Source organism: Bidens hawaiensis, unplaced genomic scaffold (genome assembly GCF_021521415.1).
Source record: "Bidens hawaiensis isolate Kalapana, Puna unplaced genomic scaffold, B.hawaiensis_p1.1 tig00004105_1, whole genome shotgun sequence".
In the NCBI taxonomy this organism is placed as follows: Eukaryota; Viridiplantae; Streptophyta; class Magnoliopsida; order Asterales; family Asteraceae; genus Bidens; species Bidens hawaiensis.
The window spans coordinates 671,448-692,716 of NW_027491242.1; the positions used below are offsets into that span (position 1 = coordinate 671,448).

Consider the following 21,269-nt stretch of genomic DNA (forward strand, 5'->3'; position numbering starts at 1 on the left):
TCTTGGATAAATTTAATAAGAAGAATGTTTGTTGTAAATGAAATGGGGTTAATGATTGGTTATTTATAGTGAAAATTTATAACCTTTTACAACGGTTATATTACCGTTTATAACGGTAACATTACCGTTTGTGTGTGTGTATATATATAATATATAATATTAATTATTTTAAAGTAAGATAATAAATAAGATATTAAATACAGTTTATTTTATAAAATATATATAATTAGTATGCACAATAATAAGAATAGAATTGTTAGTGTAAATAAATCTAACTTCTAAATGAGATATTAGTGTGCATATATAAATAAAAGTTAGAATAGTTATTAAATTTTAATAACAATGTTTATACACATTATTGCTATTACTCAGTATATTAGTTAGTATATGTATATGCATAGATATATATCTAATGTACATAATTAAAGAAGTGTTTATGATGCTTATGTAGATACCTTTGTGTCTATTACCTTTCTTGGTTAGGATATAAGCGGCTCGTGCTGATAACGTGTTATAATATTAGCCCTAACTATAACAAGCTTAATATGAGACTTGGAGTTAACAAGAAACAATGGAATAAGGAAAATATAAGAATATGAACTTTTACTGATGCCTTAAATCTATCAAGATACATGGTATTTATAATATCAAAAGAACTGTTCCATATACTATTGGGAGGAGGGGACAAGAGTTAATAATTGGTGACAATAATGAAAATGTGTCATACACACAATTGTGTCGGTGTTCATAACAATATATATATATATATATATATATATATATATATATATATATATATATAAATAACTGTATATAGAGTTCCATGAACCACCATCTTATTTTGGTTAAAATCAAAAGGTGAAATTTGAGAAGACAACAAAAAGATCAGCACCACCTCTTCTCTCCCTCCGATCCAACCTTCTGTCCACCTTTATCATTACCCTCCTGTGCCTGTGCACATAACAACACTACCCAAAAACCAGCAAATCTTAGCCTAAATATTTCAAATTACAGTCAAATCTCATCAACCCTTTTTGCGGATGATTAGTTAATAGTCAAATTTCGAATCTTTTTGATACACCCACTTCATCCTCTGTTTTTTAGAGATACCCAAATCATCTTTACCCTTTGTTCATGCTCATTCACTCATAAAGGTTAGGTTTTTATTTATTAATATTTGTTTGTTTGTGTCAAGGAATCATAAAGATTGATTAAAGATCATTGCTTTATTGTGTTTTAGTTAATTTTCTTGGATAAAAGATTTATGGGGTTGAGTGTTTTGTGTTTTAGAAATCATAAATATTGATTAAAGATCATTGCTTTATAATATTTAAACAAAACAAAATAGATTAAAGATCATTGCTTTATTGTGTTCTAGCTAATAATAGTGCAAATTGAGCTTCTGGGATTAATTTTCTTGGATAAAAGATTTATGGGGTTGAGTGTTTTAGAAATCATAAAGATTGATTAAAGATCATTGCTTTATAATATTTAAACAAAACAAAATAGATTAAAGATCATTGCTTTATTGTGTTGTAGCTAATAATAGTGCTAATTGAGCTTCTGGGATTAGTTTTCTTGGATAAAAGATTTATGGGGTTGAGTGTTTTGGGTTGTATTTGAGTTCTTGATTTGAATCAAGAAAATAGAATACTTGAAAAAGATTGTTACTTTGTGTGTGTGATGGATTTATACATAGTTGTAGTCTTTTTTATATTTTTGTATATATTTTTATAAATTTCAATGATTATGGATTAAGATTTTGGTTTTTTCAATCTTAGATAGAGGACAAAAGGCTGGAATTTGTTTATTTGAATCAAGAATTTACAAAAATAGAGTAAAGTTTGCTGCTTGATTGTATTCCAGTTTATTATATCTGAGTTCTTGATTTAAATCAAGAAAATATAATACTTAAAAAATAGTTTTTTGGATTTGGGGTTGTGATTGATTCATAGTTATAGTCTTTTTTTATTTTGCATAAAAATCTTGATTAATTTAATGTTTACTGTGTATGTTAGAAAGAGGACAAAAGGCTGAGGTGGCTTTTTTGGTTGAATTATTGATGTGTTCAAGGGGGTCTGAATGATCCATGTGATTCTTGGAAGCAAGTTGTTTGCTTTATGCAAGTTTTGTTTATTATGTATAAGTAATGGCGGTTTAGAAATCGAATGGATGTTCATTTAATTCTCGAATTGATTTTGCACCGGTTCGAGTTGGGATCTCGAATTGTTTTTATGGTTCAAACTAAATGCCCTTTGGTTTGTGATTATATTAATAATTTTGCTTCCTTATTTGGTTTATTCGCATTGTTCACGCTTAACCATCAATTCACATGAATTGTGTTTTGATATGATGATTACATGCCAGCTATTAAAGTATGCAATCACAACTCATTAAATTCAAGAATCTTATAAACATGCCTTATATGCTGCTAAAAGTGAATTATAAAATGCTAGCATTTTCGGGTCATTTTCTCTTGTAAATTTTATTAAATTTTTGTGCAGTGAAAGATGGTTGCTTTCGGGAAGAAGTTGAAAGACAGACAAATTGAAGAATGGAAAGGGTAAGCATTATGCAACGAGTTTCTTTAGAATATATCTTAACTTAGAAACGAAATAATTATATAAATGACAATGAAAATTGTTAAAATTGTTATGTTGCAGATATTATATCAATTACAAGCTCATGAAGAAAAAGGTAAAGCAGTATGCTCGCCAGATCGAGGCCGGAGGACTTGAACGAAGATATGTTCTCAAAGACTTCTCAAGAATGCTCGATAACCAGGTAAAACTGTAAAACATATCAAAATTTAACTTTATTTCACAAAGATATGTTCTCTCGTGTTTTTTTAATAAAGTTTTGTAATTTATTGTATACAACCTTGACCGTTTCATTCAAAAATGTAAATCTTTGAAAACATAATCTACTTTTTGTAACTTTATTTAACGGACAAACAATCTATAGAAACGTTGTACAAAATACCAACATTCTTATTTTGAACCGTTACCCGACCCGTCTGATCCACCCATTTTCGACCCGTTTGAATGCAGATTGAGAAGATTGTTCTTTTCCTATTGGAGCAACAAGGGCTGCTTGCAAGTCGGTTAGATGAGCTCGGGAAACAACAAGATGCTCTTCAAGAAGAACCCGATTTTGCAAAAATATCTGATTTACGCGAAGCGTATAGAGAAGTCGGAAGAGATTTATTAAAGCTTTTGTATTTTGTTGAGATTAATGCCATTGGATTAAGGAAGATTCTCAAGAAATTTGACAAACGGTTCGGTTATAGATTTACTGATTATTATGTCAAGACCCGAGCTAATCATCCTTATTCCCAACTACAACAAGTCTTCAAGCATGTGGTACTGTCCAGTTGTCCATTATGCCCCTTTCTTTATCTTTTTTTTCAATATTTTTATTTCATCTTTTTTCTTCTAATTAACATCTAACGAATTTGCAGGGTTTAGGGGCGGTGGTGGGGGCCATTTCTCGTAATCTTGCAGAACTTCAGGACCGACAAGGGAGCTACTTATCTATTTATGATCAACCCGCTCTTCCTCTACAGGTTTTAAAAATAGTTGATATATTAAATATAGTTACAAAAATTGTATTTTTTTAAATTATAATATAGGTTATGAATGATGCAATTTAGAAGGTTGTAACCGAAACACGACACAAAAATCCCGTTTATAAAATGGGCCGTGTGTTCTGGTTGACTTGTTTAAATAAACAGTCGTGTTCGGGTTGACCTGATTAACTCACCAACTTGTTTTTGACCTGTTTAACCCATATTTTTACAACACCACCAACTCGTTTATTTAAACCAGTCGGCTCGTTTATTTAAACCAGTCAGCTCGTTTATTATACTGTAAACCATAATATTCTATATTTTAAAAAAAATATCTTTAACTTATTTGCAGGATCCTGTAATCGACATGATAAAAGCAGCGGTGGACCGATTAAGTTACTCAACAAATTTCCTCACGTTTTTGGGTCAACATGCTCTTATTATGCAAGAAGAACTACCCGCGCCTTCAGAAGAGCCCGTTGATGATGAAAGATACCATTTTATGTCACTTTTATTGAACCTTGTAAACACGTTTCTTTACATGGTCAACACTTATATTATAGTCCCGACAGCAGATGATTATTCTATGAGCCTCGGAGCTGCAGCAACGGTTTGTGGGATTGTTATTGGTGCCATGGCGGTTGCACAACTATTCTCATCCGTTTATTTCAGTGCATGGTCTAACCGATCGTATTTCAAACCGTTGGTGTTTAGCAGCATTGTTCTTTTTATAGGGAATGCCATGTATGCAATGGCGTATGATTTTAACTCAATCACAGTGCTTTTGCTCGGTCGTCTATTTTGTGGGTGAGTTTTTTAAATAATTATTATTTTTATATAGTTGATATTATTTGAGGGTAGTTTTGTCATTTGTTATATTGTGATTACGTATATGTTTTTATAGTTTTACAAAATACAAATGACAAAACCACCCTCAGATAATATCAAATATATAAAAAATGTTTTGTGTATTATAATTTATCGTATAAAATGTTTACATACGGCTTTCGACATGTTTGACCCGTGTCTATAAAACTATGTTTTCTTTTTGACCAAAGCAAAAGTAATTTACATTTTTTTTTGTTTTTTTTTGTTATATTTGCAGTCTTGGTTCAGCTAGAGCAGTGAACCGGAGGTATATCAGTGACTGTGTACCTCTAAAAATCCGGATGCAGGCTTCAGCCGGTTTCGTTAGTGCCAGTGCTTTAGGAATGGCGTGTGGGCCCGCAATTGCTGGTTTGATGCAATTTAAATTCAAACTTTGGAACATGACCATTGACCAGAACACGTCACCTGGTTGGCTTATGGCGTTCGCATGGTTGTTTTACCTCATTTGGTTGTGGATCTCGTTTAGAGAACCCGCTCATCCAACCGAGGAGAAACATGTGCCCGAATCTACTTCTGGTATGTATTTGTTTTTTAGATTAAGAACACGTGAGTTTGGTAACGAGCCAAAGGGGGGGGGGGGGTCGGTTTGGACTTTGGATCAGTTTTGGACTCAAATCTTTTTGAAAACCTTGTGATTTCAGTTTTTTCGGTTTTCAGTTTTCGCAATGGGTTTGGTTTCCTTTCGTTTTTTTTTGCCATTTGGGCCGAATTAATGGCCCAAAATAATGAACGCTGGCCCAAAACTTTGAGCCTAATTTTTTTGTTTTGGCTAATTAATGATTTATTGATTATTACATTTTGGGCCTTAACTTTTTGGGCTACACAATTTATTATTTTTTTGAATAAATTAACATTCAAAATTAATTTTTTTTATATAAATTAACATTCAAAAATAAAAAATTATAATCTTTAAATTCAATAACAAAAGTTTTTTTTTTTTTTTTTTTTTTTTTCCGGTTTTTATGGGTTCAGTTGGTTAAAAAAGTCGGTTTGGATTTTGGAAAAAAAAACATAATACCAAACCGTCTGTTTTGGGTTGTGTTCTCTTATTTCGGTTCGGTTATGTCAGTTATTTCGGTTACACGTCAGTTATTTGGGTTTCATCCACACCCGCAATCACACACGCAAACAACACACCTAAAGGTTGACTTTTTCTTCTTGATTTTGACTTCAGGTCAAGCCAACAGTGACGTTCTTGAAAAGGGTGTGACTCAACCGTTGCTAATAAGCTCAGAGGCACACCATGATGAAGAAGATGACCCCGAATACGACGGTAGTGAAGAAACTTCCGAAGATTCACGGGCACCCGTTAACTCCATTGGAGCAGCATACCGACTACTCACACCTTCCGTCAAGGTTTGACTTTTGACACTATGTAAATATTAAGTTGACTTTAATAAGTTCGTTATTTAGCGTTTGACTTTGACTCCACGCGCGTTTCAGGTTCAACTGTTAATCTATTTCATGTTAAAATACGTAATGGAGATTTTATTATCCGAATCGAGCGTTGTTACTACGTATTACTTCCATTGGACTACCGGGAAAGTTGCGATCTTTCTTGCGTGCCTCGGGTTGACTGTTCTTCCGGTCAACGTTGTTGTTGGAAGCTACATTAGTAACATGTTTGAAGACCGGTAAGTTTCTTAGATTATGTTTTTTTTTTTTTTTCTCTTAATTTAAAATAATGTTTAATGTTTGACGTTTGTTTTTCGTTTCAGGCAAATTTTACTCGTATCTGAAATCGTGACTTGTATCGGCATTCTCATGAGCTTTAACGTCTTTTTCCAGTACTCGGTCCCACAATACGTTATTTCGGGCCTCGTTATGTTCGTCTCCGCTGAAGTACTAGAAGGTATATCTTAAATCATTTTATTCATGAAGTTGTATTATCTTATAGTAATAATATACATATAGATTTTAAGTTTTTATTGTCATATTTAACTGGCGGACCCAAGATTTTTTTTCATGGATAGGGATCGGGATTTTCGGGTATAAATATAAATAACACTAAAAGTTTTTTTTTTTTTTTTTTTGTTGTAATATGTTATTTAAACCGACGAATATGTTTTTGTTACATGTGTACTTCGAAAACCGACAAGAACATATTTTAATGTGTGTTTGTTATGATGGACACTAGGTGTGAATTTATCGCTTCTGTCACGTGTGATGTCGTCAAGGCTATCTCGTGGGACGTTTAACGGTGGATTACTATCAACTGAAGCGGGAACAATTGCTCGAGTCATTGCTGACGCTACAATCACGTTGGCGGGCTATTTAGGGGAGAGCAGCCTGTTGAATGTGACATTGCTGCCATCACTTGTGATATGCATAATGTCAATTGTGGCCACTTGTTTCACCTACAACTCTCTCTACTAATGGATGATGAGTATGTATTATTTTTTGACATTTATTTATATTCATTTGTGTGCATTCTTATGGGACTGATTTCTTTGTTATTAAATATGGGATCTTGCAGTTTTTTTTTGGGATTTTTTGTTTTTATTTATTTTTAGTTACATGCTTTAGTTAAGTTCATATTCTTGTGATTATATTAATAAAAACTATATTATATTAATTCTGTTAAATACTACTTTGTTGTTCACTTTGATGATAAGCCATTAAAAAGTAGTTATGTTTTATATTGTGATAAGTAAATAAATTTGTATAATTACTTTGTTTATCAGTTTATCGCCCATTCGCCCCCATCGAAGCTTTAGGAAGTATGAGATTGAGATTAAATCAATGTTTTATTTTGTAGTTACGTATTTTAGACTATGACGTTATTTGTTTTTTAAAACCACTTTAACAAATAAACTTGTAGGGTGGCTCGTTTGATAAGCGTTTGATTTTCAATGAAGTGCTCGTTGAACATATTTTCTTAATAACGCGAACCGATAGTTTAAAGTTTAAACGATATTCATTTGTTTTTATTATAATAGAAACATCAACTCTACTATTCACTTTCTCACTACTCCAAAACTTTACACTAAACACAACATTTATAAAGCCCAAAACATAACCAAAAAAAAAAAAACTATTATAAAAAGTTGACAACCCATATATCTTACCATCTCATAATGTAAATTTTATTTTAAAATTAAGTTCACATGTATATATGATGATACAATAATACAAGGGTACTAGCATAATAAATGTCACCTACATAATGTCTAGTTATCAACCAATCCTCAAAATATTTGGATGTATAAATATAAAAAATAAAATAAAAATTAAAAGTATAAATGTAACAAACAAATTTGGCGAAGGTTGCTTAGGACCCAAGGTGGCCCCGCCCCCTGTTTTTTTACGTATTAGTGTAAATTTACTCATTTTCGTCAAAAATATATTATACGTATTGTAAATTTAGCCGTTTTCGGTCGAGATCTTTTATACGTAGTGTAAAATTTAGCCGTTTTCTGCCGAAAATTTTTATATGTAGTGTAAAATTAGTCGTTTTCGGCCGATTTTTTAACGTAGTGTAAAATTTAGTCATTTTTGGCTGAAAATTTTCATACGTAGTGGAAAATTTAGCCGTTTTGGCTGGGGACATTTTTTTACGTAGTGTAATATTTAGCCGTTTTCAGACGAAATTTTTATACGTGGTATAAATTTTAGCCATTTTTGACCGAATTTTTTTATACGTAGTGTAAAATTTAGCAATTTTTTGCCCAAAATTTTTATATGCAGTGTAAATTTAGCCGTTTTCGACTGAAAATTTGAGCCCGGCCTCCTTCGTTTGTGAAATTTTGTATACATTTTGAGTCTCCCCCCAGGTGTCTTTGATTGGATGCACCCGGCAGATAAGTACACATTAAACATGAGGGCTAAAAGAGACTAGATATATAACAAGCTACTCACACTTCTTGAGTTTTGTTGAAAATATAGGAACTAACACTCAAACTTTTTGGAGTTTAAGATTGCAAATTTGATGTGTATGTGTGCGATCAAGATTCATTTATATAAAATTTATAAAATACAAGAAAATGTGTTTTGTTTTTGTGAGTTGGTGCAAAGATAAAGCCATCAATATTGTTGCTCTTCTTCTCCATAAAAACCCTATTCACTCTTCATCCTTCTACAACTCAACATTTGCATGCTCTCAACACATAAACACACATCTGTCGTGGCGGTTTTAGCGTGGCAAAGATTCGTATACGCTCTTCTTATTGGAGTTTTGCTGTTTCATAGATTGTCTTCTGCTCAAACAGGTTTTGTTTTAGTGTACAATTATATCCATTAGTTACCTAGATGATAACAAATGCTACAATATCATATTTACATTTAGTTATTTATAGATAAGTAAATTTGATCACAATAATCTCATTTTTCACTTCTTAATCTAAGTTAATTTTGTCATAAGTGATATTTTGATAATTTACATAGTAATTTCAGCAATGTGTATAAATAAATAAAATCTTTTTTCAGGATTATATTTATAGTGTTGCATATTTGGAAAGACAAAATATAAAGCAAATATATATACTACTTTCGGTTGTATTAATATAACAATGTGTTAATTTTGGAAATTATATAACTAGTACTAGAATGATTTTTTTTTTTAAAATATTATTTATAATTAAGAAACAATTTTATAGTAAAAAAAATAAGATCTTGGGTCTTACCAAACCCAGATAACTTTTAAACCAGGTTATAACATCTTAGTTATTTGTGAAACCTTTTTTATAATCAAACTCTAAGTATATTATAAATTTCATTACAATAAATAAAATTAAACCCAAAAAAATATATAAATAATAAAAACGAGTATCGTAAAACAGCCCCCGTAATATAGGGATAAAAACTAGTTATAAATAAATGGGTCCATATTTATTTCCAACTGCCTTTCATTTCATATTCAATGAAAGTACTAACCACTTTATTAACACGGTTTTGGGCCTTTCGGCCCTTTATTGTATTTCATCAATATTTAACATATGTTGTAGATTTTCTTGTTACATGTCCTATTATATTTCATTTATTAAAACTTATGAATATAAATCATGTACAAAATATGGGTATTAAAAGTTTTTTTATATAAAATATTCATTGATTAAAATTGTGTCACTATGAAAAACTTATATGAAATTGTAAAAGTAATGATATGTAATTTGTTCAATATGTATATGATCACAGATCCAGGGTACACATTTATGCACCAAGCAACCACATCACCAACAGTCTCATACTATGATTACATAATCATTGGTGGCGGCACCGCGGGCTGCCCGTTAGCCGCCACCCTCTCTCAGAACTTCTCCGTGCTCCTACTCGAACGTGGCGGTTCACCGTACGGAAACACGAACATCACGGACTTGGCCGCCTTCGGGGCCGCTTTATCCGATCTCTCCCCGACTTCGCCCTTTCACCGCTTTGTTTCAGAGGACGGGGTCGTTAGTGCCCGTGCTCGGGTTCTTGGGGGTGGGAGTTGTTTAAATGCCGGGTTTTATTCCCGTGCGGGCCATGATTATGTTCGTCTCGCGGGTTGGGACCCGAGATTGGTCAACGAGTCGTACCAATGGGTGGAAAAGGTGGTGGCGTTTCAACCGCCGTTGAAACAATGGCAATCTGCGGTGAGGGACGGGTTGGTGGAGGCGGGAATACGCCCGTATAACGGGTTCACATATGATCACTTATTCGGTACCAAGATTGGTGGCACAATTTTTGATCAAAATGGTCATAGACATACCGCGGCCGATTTGCTTCGGTATGCTAACCCGAGTGGACTCACCGTGTTGCTTCACGCACCCGTTCACTAAATACTATTCACGAGGCGAGGTACGTTGTTTTACTAAGGGTGTGCATAGGACGGTTCGGTTTGGTAACATCATTTCTTTTTGGGTATGAAATGTTATAAATTAGAAATATTTTTTTTCTAATGTGACATGTAGAAAGTGCAAAGCCCAAGGCCCATGGAGTGATCTTTGTAGATGCAAATGGGCTGAGTCACCGGGCTTACTTAAATAGAGGGTCCAGTAATGAAATCATAGTGTTCTCTGGCGCCCTAGGAAGCCCACAACTTCTAATGTTAAGTGGAATAGGCCCAAGAAGACATCTTCAGGCCCATAACATAACAGTGGTCTTGGACCAGCCCATGGTGGGCCTTGGAATGTCCGATAACCCGATGAATGCGGTTTTTATCCCCTCTCCTCAACCCGTTGAGGTTTCTCTCATTCAAGTCGTTGGAATCACTCACAACGGAACCTATATCGAGGCTGCATTTGGTGAAAACTTTGTGGGTGGAGCTCGAACTCAAGATTATGGAATGTTTTCTCCAAAGGTACAAACATACATATGCATTATTTGGTTCTCTTGATTTTTAACATAATATTGATTATGAAACGAACGTGTATAATTTTAGATTGGACAACTTTCAACGGTACCACCAAAGCAAAGAACACAAGAAGCCATAAACAAGGCGGTAGAGGCAATGCAATCACTCCCACAAAGTGCATTCGTGGGCGGGTTTATTCTAGAGAAAATTATGGGCCCAATCTCAACGGGCCATCTTGAGCTTACATCGCGTAACCCAAATGACAACCCATCGGTTACATTCAACTACTTTAAAGACCCTCGTGACTTGCAAAGATGTGTTGATGGAATGAAAATAATTGAAAATGTCATAGAATCAAACGCATTTTCATCATTCAGATTTGACTCTTTATCTATAGTAACTCTTCTCAACATGACAGAGAATTCACCAATAAATTTACTCGCCAAACACGCCAACGCATCAAGATCTCTAGAACAGTTTTGTAAGGACACTGTAATGACTATATGGCATTTCCACGGTGGGTGCCAAGTGGCTCGAGTGGTGGATCGTGATTATAATGTTATCGGCATAGACTCTCTTAGGGTCATTGACGGGTCAACTTTTCGTAATTCCCCGGGAACCAATCCTCAAGCCAAAGTTATGATGTTAGGAAGGTAATAAAATTAATTATAACATATGTATATAGTTAATATGTAATACCCATACTTATATATATAAATTAAACGAATATCAATAAAGATTAACATATTGTTACGTTTAAAAATATCAATGGATATATTAATAAGTTTTGAAATTTAAGTCAAGATAATATTATACCTAAAACTAATATCCTTCGTTACGAAAATCACGTGCAACAAAGTTAGAGATTGAATGGGATGTTAATCCTTTTGTTACACGCCCTTTTATTGGCCTATTTATACCCATAAAGCCTCCAATTTTCACCGATTAGCCATCTTCGTTCTTCTCCAAGTAAACCACCACACTAACGGTTGTTTTCGGATGCAACCATCACCACCGCAAGACCTAGCGCCACTCATTGGACTTAGCCCCTGCAGCCGCCGCTTGTCGACGACGTGTTGTACGACCACCCTCTCCGTCACCCGACTCGTTCTGTGCGACTGTTGAGGTAAAACTAACAATCCCTGCTTAAATCTTCGACTAAGGCTACGGTGATCATCGGTTCCGCCGACTGAAGTGTAATATGAAACTTTGTTAATAAAGGCAATTAACAATAATTATAAGTTATGAGTATACTAGCATTTAATCACAATAATTAATCTGACTTGCGTGAGTTTGCTATGAATATTGTATAAACTGTAACTACAACCTTAGGTGTTGTTGTTTGAGATAAAGAAGATGATTAAAATTAGAGCTTCATATAATATATAAAAGTATACACTTGTGTTAATACGCAAAGTTTTATGTAATGCATCTTTTGTTCGTACATGGTAATTAAAGAAGAGTCTTTTGACAAACTTCATATTATAAATAATATTTTGTACACAACGATTCGTACTATTTATTATTTTTAGTTCATTAATGAACCAAGTATTTATTATAAATTCTTTATAAAGCTTGGAATAATTAAGTTTAAATGGTATCTAAATTAATACTGGTACTTATTATACGTTATTTTAGTCTAGCCAATAGTATTATTTTATTAGTCATAATTTCATCACTCTTGTTATTCATTCAACATTATTAGGTTTTTGGGAAATAAGTGTCGAATTACCAACTGTTAGTAGTTTGATTATTTTATAAAAAGCCTTTGTCGCCGGAAGCCGATCGGTTAATCACACAATGTAATTTGAGTTCAATAAATCTTATGTGAACTATATACTATAATGTAGATTCTCAATCTAGTTGAAGACAACTTGATCTGTTTTGCTTTGTTTAAGGTACGGATTCTGTTTTTCTTCACTCATAGTATTGGTTCTAGTCCATTTTATATTCGATGTCCGTCACTTCGTAGTGCGGATTTTTGTTATCTAGTTCGGTTTATTCGTATGATATGGTTATATTAATTTTATAGCATGCAATAGGTTATATATATTTTGAATTCATTATTGCATGTTCCTGTTTAAATATCTTTTAGTTATACGACTTTAGTTCAGTACTCTGTTACCCGAGCATTTCTGACTTGTCGTTGGGGCGTCAACGACATGGCACTTATCGTGACAGTGCGTAATCAAAGTTCACGGCGTCTCTGAAAGTACTCATGTAGTACCTTGGCCACTTAGAGGCGTATAGATCGATCTTAGCTCCGACTCCTGACTCCTGACTCCTGACTTCTGTTTGAGATGGAACAATGTGTGCACGCCACCCACACCGTCTCCTTGGTGCATGGACTAGCTAGCTGTGTACCCCTCTGTTTAGGCTCTGGGTGCTTCCGTATTACACGACCTATTTATTTTAACATCATCGTCGTGTATTTTAGTAATTATATTTTGTTTCGCTATATTTCTGGTCCGTTTTGATATGTGTATACGCATTTGGTTAAATTTGAGTATATTCAGATTACGTCCCGATCGTGTGTCGGATTATGTTTCGCATCTAATTATAGTTCGGTCTAAAACGTGGTTTTATATTCGCAATAGTTTCAGTTTTATTTCAGTATGTGTTTTGTCTTATGTATGCCTTTACCTGTACTATTGTTCTCTCCGTTACTGGGCAATTTTTGGCTCAGCCGTATTTTCTTGTTTGTGTCTGTCTTATGTGCTAACAGGTAATTCGGGAAATCGGGGAGATCAGTGATGAGAGTAAAATGAAGCTCAAGAATAAGGACTTGATTTAATTTTTTTTTTTGCATTTGATAAATTTGACTTAGAATTTCTTTCAGTGTTTTTAACTCTTTTGGTTGCCATGGGATTCTTTTCATTTCATTTAAATGGTTTTTGTTTGGTCTATGATATCTGTAATAGTGACACGTCAGCCTGCTCCTGGTTGGGGTGTTACAATTATGGTATCAGAGCCCAGGCTCTTTCTTGTAGAAAACTTACACGAAAATAATTAAAAATGTGAGTTAATGGGTAGACGTCGGGTTAGGATTTTCCTTTTCGTCTTTCGCGTATTCCGTAAATCCTTATCGTTCAATTCATACGTTATCTTACTTTCAGATGCCTCCTAGAAGACGTGTTAACCGCCAAAACGGGAATGATGCTGGAAACGACCCACCTCTTGCGACCCTTGTCGCTAACGCCGTCAATGCGGCTATTGCTGCGGCAGTCCCTAACATCATACAACAGTTGCAGCAGAACAATGCCGGTGGCAACAATGTCGGTGGTAACAACGCCGGTGGCAATAACGCCAGTAGAAACAATGCTGGAGGTAACAATCCTCCTGTTGGTATTCATGTTTGGCTTGAGCGTTTTCAAAAGCAAAAGCCAAAATCCTTTAGTACTGCTAGTTCTCCAGTAGAAGCTGAGAACTGGATCGCGCACATCGAGAAGCTGTTTGAAGTGCTGGGTGTTGAAGATGTGTTTAAGGTTCGATTAGCTACTTACAAGCTCGAAGATGACGCTCACATATGGTGGAAGACACTGAAAGCTGCCCGTGGTGGAGACAATTATGCTGCTACACTTCCTTGGAATGAATTCCGTACTTTGTTTTACCAACAGTATTTCACTGATGCTGATCGCAGTGAATATTTGAGAGAATATTCTTCAATTATTCAGGCTAATGATGAGCCCATCGTTGAGTTTAAAAATCGTTTCAGTCGATTGGTTAGTTTTCTTGGCCCAACTGTAGGCACGCAAGAACAACAGACCAACCATTTCAAGTGGGCCATTTGTGACCGAGATAGGAAGTTTATCTTGAACCTCCGTTTTAATGACATAAATGAGATAGTTGATGCGGTTAAGAACCTTGATAATGATAAGAAACACCGCCAGAAGTCTTTTGATGAAAGTCGTAAGCGGCCAAGAGAAAATAATCAGGGTCAATCTTCTTCTCAGGTTGGAACCGAACAGTCCCTTGTACCCCGAGACCGTAGACAGCGTACTGATAGGAATTTCAACAATCAGCCACGAAATGGGGGAAATCAAAATCAGAATCATAGGCCCGCACAGAATAATATGCAACAACATCATAACCCCACCAGAGCTCAACCACTTAATCAACAAAACCGAAATACTCCTCTGTGTGGCACGTGTGGGAAACGTCATGGAGGTGCTTGTCGTCGAGCTGAAGGTCGTTGTTTTAGATGCGGAGATGCAGGACACATGATCAGAGACTGCCCTCAGCGGGACCCTAGGGCTAATACTAGGGAAGATGCTAGATCTGCTGCAGGAGGACGAGTTTTTACACTTACAGCTAATGATGCAGCTAATGCCCCAGGTATGGTTTCCAGACATTTACAAATTGGTGATCGTGATACGTATGTTTTATTTGATACTGGTGCGACACATTCTGTGGTATCACTCTTATTTGCTAAATATTTAATGACTATGCCTACTGCCTTAGAGTACCCTTTAGTGATATCTACTCCTCTGAGAGACACCACTGTTGTCTCTCACGTTTATAATGAGTGTCCAATCCGAATCAATTCAGTTATCCGTGCCGCAGACTTGTATCCTATGCATATGAGCGACTTTGATGTTATTCTGGGTATGGACTGGTTATCGCAACATAATGTTACGATCGAATGTCAGACTCGTCGTGTTTTATTTGGAAATCCTCAGTGTCCCGAAATTATCTATCAGGGGACCCAGCCTCGAAAATCTTTGAAAATTAATTCTGCGCTTAAGGCTCATAAGTTTCTATCGCACGGTTGTGCGGGATTTCTTGCTTCGGTTAAAGCTACATCTTCTAATGAACCCAAAATCTCTGATTATCCGACTGTTCGTGATTTTCCGGACGTTTTTCCTAAAGAATTGCCTGGACTTCCACCAGATCGCGAGGTAGAGTTTACTATTGATCTTGTCCCTGGTGCCGAGCCGATTTCTAAGGCACCCTATCGTATGGCACCTTTGGAGCTTAAGGAGCTCAAAGAGCAGCTACAAGAATTATTGGAACTGGGTTTTATTAGACCGAGTGTCTCTCCTTGGGGCGCACCGGTCTTATTCGTGAAGAAGAAGGATGGTTCATTAAGACTCTGTATTGACTATCGGGAGTTGAATAAAATCACCATTCGAAATCATTATCCCTTGCCTCGTATCGATGATCTATTCGACCAGCTTCAAGGCGCGAAATGTTTTTCTAAGATTGATTTGAGATCTGGTTACCATCAGCTTAAGATCAAAGATTCAGATGTTTCTAAGTCAGCCTTTCGTACTCGTTATGGCCATTATGAATTCTTGGTGATGCCGTTTGGGTTAACCAATGCCCCCGCCGTTTTCATGGACTTGATGAACCGAGTTTTTCGAGAATTTCTTGATAAGTTCGTGATAGTCTTCATCGACGATATTCTAATTTATTCTAAAAGTAAAGCGGAACATGAGGATCATCTTCGTATCGTACTCGAGATTTTACGTAAAAAGAAGCTTTTTGCAAAATTCTCAAAATGCGAGTTCTGGCTAAGCAAGGTAGCGTTTTTGGGTCACATTGTGTCGCCCGAAGGCATTACAATGGACCCGGCTAAAATCGAGGCAGTCACTAATTGGCCTAGACCTACCTCAGTCTCAGAAGTCCGTAGTTTTCTCGGCCTTGCCGGTTATTATCGCCGATTTGTTGAAGGTTTTTCCGCCATCGCCCTACCCCTCACGCAACTGTTAAGGAAAGGGGTTAAGTTCTCCTGGAATGATGATCGAGAGAAAAGTTTTGAAGAACTAAAGAAGCGATTGGTTTCTAATCCGATTCTTACACTTCCTTTAGGCACGGGTGGATACCAAATTTATAGTGATGCTTCTAAGAAAGGTCTCGGCTGCGTTTTAATGCAGCATGGTAAAGTCATTGCATACGCCTCACGACAGTTGAAACCTTACGAGGTTAACTATCCGACGCATGACCTCGAACTCGCTGCAGTTATTTTCGCGTTGAAAATCTGGCGTCATTATCTTTATGGAGAGACTTGCGATATTTTCACTGATCATAAGAGCTTGAAATATATCTTCACTCAGAAGGAACTGAACATGAGGCAGAGACGTTGGTTAGAACTTCTAAAAGATTACGACGCTATCATACAGTATCATCCGGGGAAGGCAAACGTTGTAGCCGATGCTCTTAGTCGGAAGAGTTCCGGAACGATAAATTCTTTTCAGCTGCAACCTCATATCCTCAATGATCTGGATAGATTGGGTATTGGTCTCCATTTTGGTGATACCAACGGATATCTAGCCAGATTTCAGATTGAGCCTGATCTAATTTCTCGAATCAAGAGTGCGCAATATGAAGACGGAGAAATTTGGGCAATTATACAGAATTTGGAGGTTGGTAAACAGTCAGAATTCAGAGAAGACGAACATGGCGTAGTTTGGTATGGGAAACGGTTATGTGTTCCTAGCGATTCCACCCTACGGGAGTCGTTGTTAGCCGAGGCTCACAGTTCACCGTTCTCAATCCACCCCGGATCCACAAAGATGTATCGGGATCTTCGTCAACATTTTTGGTGGAGCGGTATGAAAGAGGACGTGGCCAGTTATGTCAGCAGATGCCTTACTTGTCAGCAAGTTAAAACTGAGCATCAAAGAGCTGGGGGTTTACTTCAGACACTTGACATTCCGGTATGGAAGTGGGATGATATCTCAATGGATTTTATTACTGGACTACCTAAAACGTTCAAAAGAAATGATGCTATTTGGGTTGTAGTCGATCGTTTGTCAAAATCGGCTCACTTTCTTCCGATTCAAAAAGGATTCTCAGTCAGTAAGTTATCCGATATTTTTACTCGAGAGATTGTGAGACTCCATGGCACCCCCGTCTCTATTGTTTGTGATCGAGACCCACGTTTCACTTCGCGTTTTTGGAAGGGGTTGCAGGCCGCATGGGGTACTAGATTGAGATTCAGTACCGCGTTTCATCCTCAGACTGACGGTCAGTCAGAACGTACCATTCAGACACTCAAAGATATGCTTCGAGCATGTGCTTTAGAGTGGAGTGGAAACTGGGACGAGTATTTAAGTCTGGTTGAGTTTGCCTACAATAATAGTTGGCAGCTAGCATCGGTATGGCGCCATTCGAGCTTTTATATGGTCGTAAGTGTAGAGCCCCTAATTGTTGGGATGAGGTTGGTGAGAAAATTATTGAAGGGCCCGAGTTGGTACAGATTACAAATGAGAAAGTTACCATTGCTCGTGAGAAGCTAAAAGAGGCTCAGAGTCGACAGAAGAGCTATGCAGACCGACATCGTCGAGCTTTGGAATTTAATGTCGGTGATCGGGTATTCTTGCGAGTTTCACCTTGTAGAGGTGTTCAACGTTTTGGAATCAAGGGAAAACTTAGCCCAAGATTCATCGGACCGTTTGAAATTCTTGAAAGAGTTGGCGAAGTCTCTTATCGTTTGGCTTTACCACCTCAGTTATCTCATGTGCATAGGGTCTTTCACGTATCTCTTCTTAGGGGGTATAATTATCACCCGTTACATGTTGTTACCTATCCGCTCCATCAGATTCGCGAGGATTTAACTGTTGAAGAAGAACCTGAAGCCATTCTTGATCGTCAAGAACGCATTATGCGCAAGAAAACTATTCCATTCGTTAAGATTCTTTGGAAGAACCATTCTGAACGAGAAGCTACATGGGAAATGGAGGATACAATTCGTTCCCAATATCCGTATTTGTTTTCGTTTTAGTACCCCGTATTTTAGTTTATTTGGGTTTGATTTCGTACGAATTTGGATTTTGTTAAGTTTCACACTCTGTTTATCTGTCATGTTAGAAGACTCTTATGTTTGGTATGTTTGAAGTTTAGCATATTTGAGTCGTGTTTCGTATCATGATTTTGATCATTTTATACTTAGCAATTTCGAGGACGAAATTTTTTTTAGGGAGGTAGTATTGTAATACCCATACTTATATATATAAATTAAACGAATATCAATAAAGATTAACATATTGTTACGTTTAAAAATATCAATGGATATATTAATAAGTTTTGAAATTTAAGTCAAGATAATATTATACCTAAAACTAATATCCTTTGTTACGAAAATCACGTGCAACAAAGTTAGAGATTGAATGGGATGTTAATCCTTTTGTTACACACCCTTTTATTGGCCTATTTATACCCATAAAGCCTCCAATTTTCACCGATTAGCCATCTTCGTTCTTCTCCAAGTAAACCACCACACTAACGGTTGTTTTCGGATGCAACCATCACCACCGCAAGACCTAGCGCCACTCATTGGACTTAGCCCCTGCAGCCGCCGCTTGTCGACGACGTGTTGTACGACCACTCTCTCCGTCACCCGACTCGTTCTGTGCGACTGTTGAGGTAATACTAACAATCCCTGCTTAAATCTTCGACTAAGGCTACGGTGATCATCGGTTCCGCCGACTGAAGTGTAATATGAAACTTTGTTAATAAAGGCAATTAACAATAATTATAAGTTATGAGTATACTAGCATTTAATCACAATAATTAATCTGACTTGCGTGAGTTTGCTATGAATATTGTATAAACTGTAACTACAACCTTAGGTGTTGTTGTTTGAGATAAAGAAGATGATTAAAATTAGAGCTTCATATAATATATAAAAGTATACACTTGTGTTAATACGCAAAGTTTTATGTAATGCATCTTTTGTTCGTACATGGTAATTAAAGAAGAGTCTTTTGACAAACTTCATATTATAAATAATATTTTGTACACAACGATTCGTACTATTTATTATTTTTAGTTCATTAATGAACCAAGTATTTATTATAAATTCTTTATAAAGCTTGGAATAATTAAGTTTAAATGGTATCTAAATTAATACTGGTACTTATTATACGTTATTTTAGTCTAGCCAATAGTATTATTTTATTAGTCATAATTTCATCACTCTTGTTATTCATTCAACATTATTAGGTTTTTGGGAAATAAGTGTCGAATTACCAACTGTTAGTAGTTTGATTATTTTATAAAAAGCCTTTGTCGCCGGAAGCCGATCGGTTAATCACACAATGTAATTTGAGTTCAATAAATCTTATGTGAACTATATACTATAATGTAGATTCTCAATCTAGTTGAAGACAACTTGATCTGTTTTGCTTTGTTTAAGGTACGGATTCTGTTTTTCTTCACTCATAGTATTGGTTCTAGTCCATTTTATATTCGATGTCCGTCACTTCGTAGTGCGGATTTTTGTTATCTAGTTCGGTTTATTCGTATGATATGGTTATATTAATTTTATAGCATGCAATAGGTTATATATATTTTGAATTCATTATTGCATGTTCCTGTTTAAATATCTTTTAGTTATACGACTTTAGTTCAGTACTCTGTTACCCGAGCATTTCTGACTTGTCGTTGGGGCGTCAACGACATGGCACTTATCGTGACAGTGCGTAATCAAAGTTCACGGCGTCTCTGAAAGTACTCATGTAGTACCTTGGCCACTTAGAGGCGTATAGATCGATCTTAGCTCCGACTCCTGACTCCTGACTCCTGACTTCTGTTTGAGATGGAACAATGTGTGCACGCCACCCACACCGTCTCCTTGGTGCATGGACTAGCTAGCTGTGTACCCCTCTGTTTAGGCTCTGGGTGCTTCCGTATTACACGACCTATTTATTTTAACATCATCGTCGTGTATTTTAGTAATTATATTTTGTTTCGCTATATTTCTGGTCCGTTTTGATATGTGTATACGCATTTGGTTAAATTTGAGTATATTCAGATTACGTCCCGATCGTGTGTCGGATTATGTTTCGCATCTAATTATAGTTCGGACTAAAACGTGGTTTTATATCCGCAATAGTTTCAGTTTTATTTCAGTATGTGTTTTGTCTTATGTATGCCTTTACCTGTACTATTGTTCTCTTCGTTACTGGGCAATTTTTGGCTCAGCCGTATTTTCTTGTTTGTGTCTGTCTTATGTGCTAACAGGTAATTCGGGAAATCGGGGAGATCAGTGATGAGAGTAAAATGAAGCTCAAGAATAAGGATTTGATTTAATTTCTTTTTTTTGCATTTGATAAATTTGACTTAGAATTTCTTTCAGTGTTTTTAACTCTTTTGGTTGCCATGGGATTCTTTTCATTTCATTTAAATGGTTTTTGTTTGGTCTATGATATCTGTAATAGTGACACGTCAGCCTGCTCCGGGTTGGGGTGTTACATAATATGTGTAATGTGGTTTTTTTTAATATGTAGGTACATGGGTGTTAAGATGATGAGGGAGAGACATGACACCAATGGGACCAAATGATATATTGTTTCAAAAATTAAAGTTTACATTGTATTATTATGTGTTGCTTTTGGGCTTCTAAGAATATTGTACAACTTAACATTAATATGGTATAATTTTTATTTCATAGTTTTATAAATATGGTTGTTAAAGTTGTCTTGAAATAAAGGCTCTATAATTGAAAAGTTGTCTTGCCGGCCACCATAGAAAATGCAAGTATGGTTGTTAAAAGTTGTAAATCAAACCTTCAAAACTCAAATTTAAGATCAAGATATA

General features: G+C 35.8%; 1 protein-coding gene and 1 pseudogene across 7 annotated transcripts; both read left to right on the forward strand.

Annotated features, from left to right (window-relative positions):
• Positions 1–863: 863 nt before the first annotated feature.
• Positions 864–6,935, forward strand: LOC143625488 (SPX domain-containing membrane protein At4g22990-like). 6 transcript variants are annotated; one of them, XM_077095812.1, is made up of 12 exons: positions 864–1,154; positions 1,782–1,842; positions 2,511–2,563; positions 2,664–2,784; positions 3,051–3,362; positions 3,461–3,565; positions 3,921–4,375; positions 4,674–4,972; positions 5,631–5,812; positions 5,900–6,090; positions 6,175–6,308; positions 6,594–6,935. In XM_077095812.1, exons 3-12 carry the CDS (start codon positions 2,511–2,513, stop codon positions 6,830–6,832), a joined length of 2,091 nt encoding a protein of 696 aa, XP_076951927.1. In that variant the 5' UTR covers positions 864–1,154; positions 1,782–1,842; the 3' UTR covers positions 6,833–6,935. The 6 variants fall into 6 exon arrangements, with proteins under 6 accessions (XP_076951927.1, XP_076951926.1, XP_076951925.1 ...); XM_077095811.1 differs by having other exon boundaries at positions 1,782–1,837; XM_077095810.1 differs by lacking the exon at positions 1,782–1,842 and having other exon boundaries at positions 864–1,074; positions 1,106–1,154; positions 2,505–2,563.
• Positions 6,936–8,302: 1,367 nt separating this feature from the next.
• On the forward strand, positions 8,303–21,014 carry LOC143625489 (protein HOTHEAD-like; annotated as a pseudogene). The gene is made up of 5 exons (XR_013152281.1): positions 8,303–8,664; positions 9,590–10,235; positions 10,349–10,733; positions 10,815–11,380; positions 20,960–21,014. The product of XR_013152281.1 is annotated as a protein HOTHEAD-like (transcript).
• Positions 21,015–21,269: the final 255 nt, after the last annotated feature.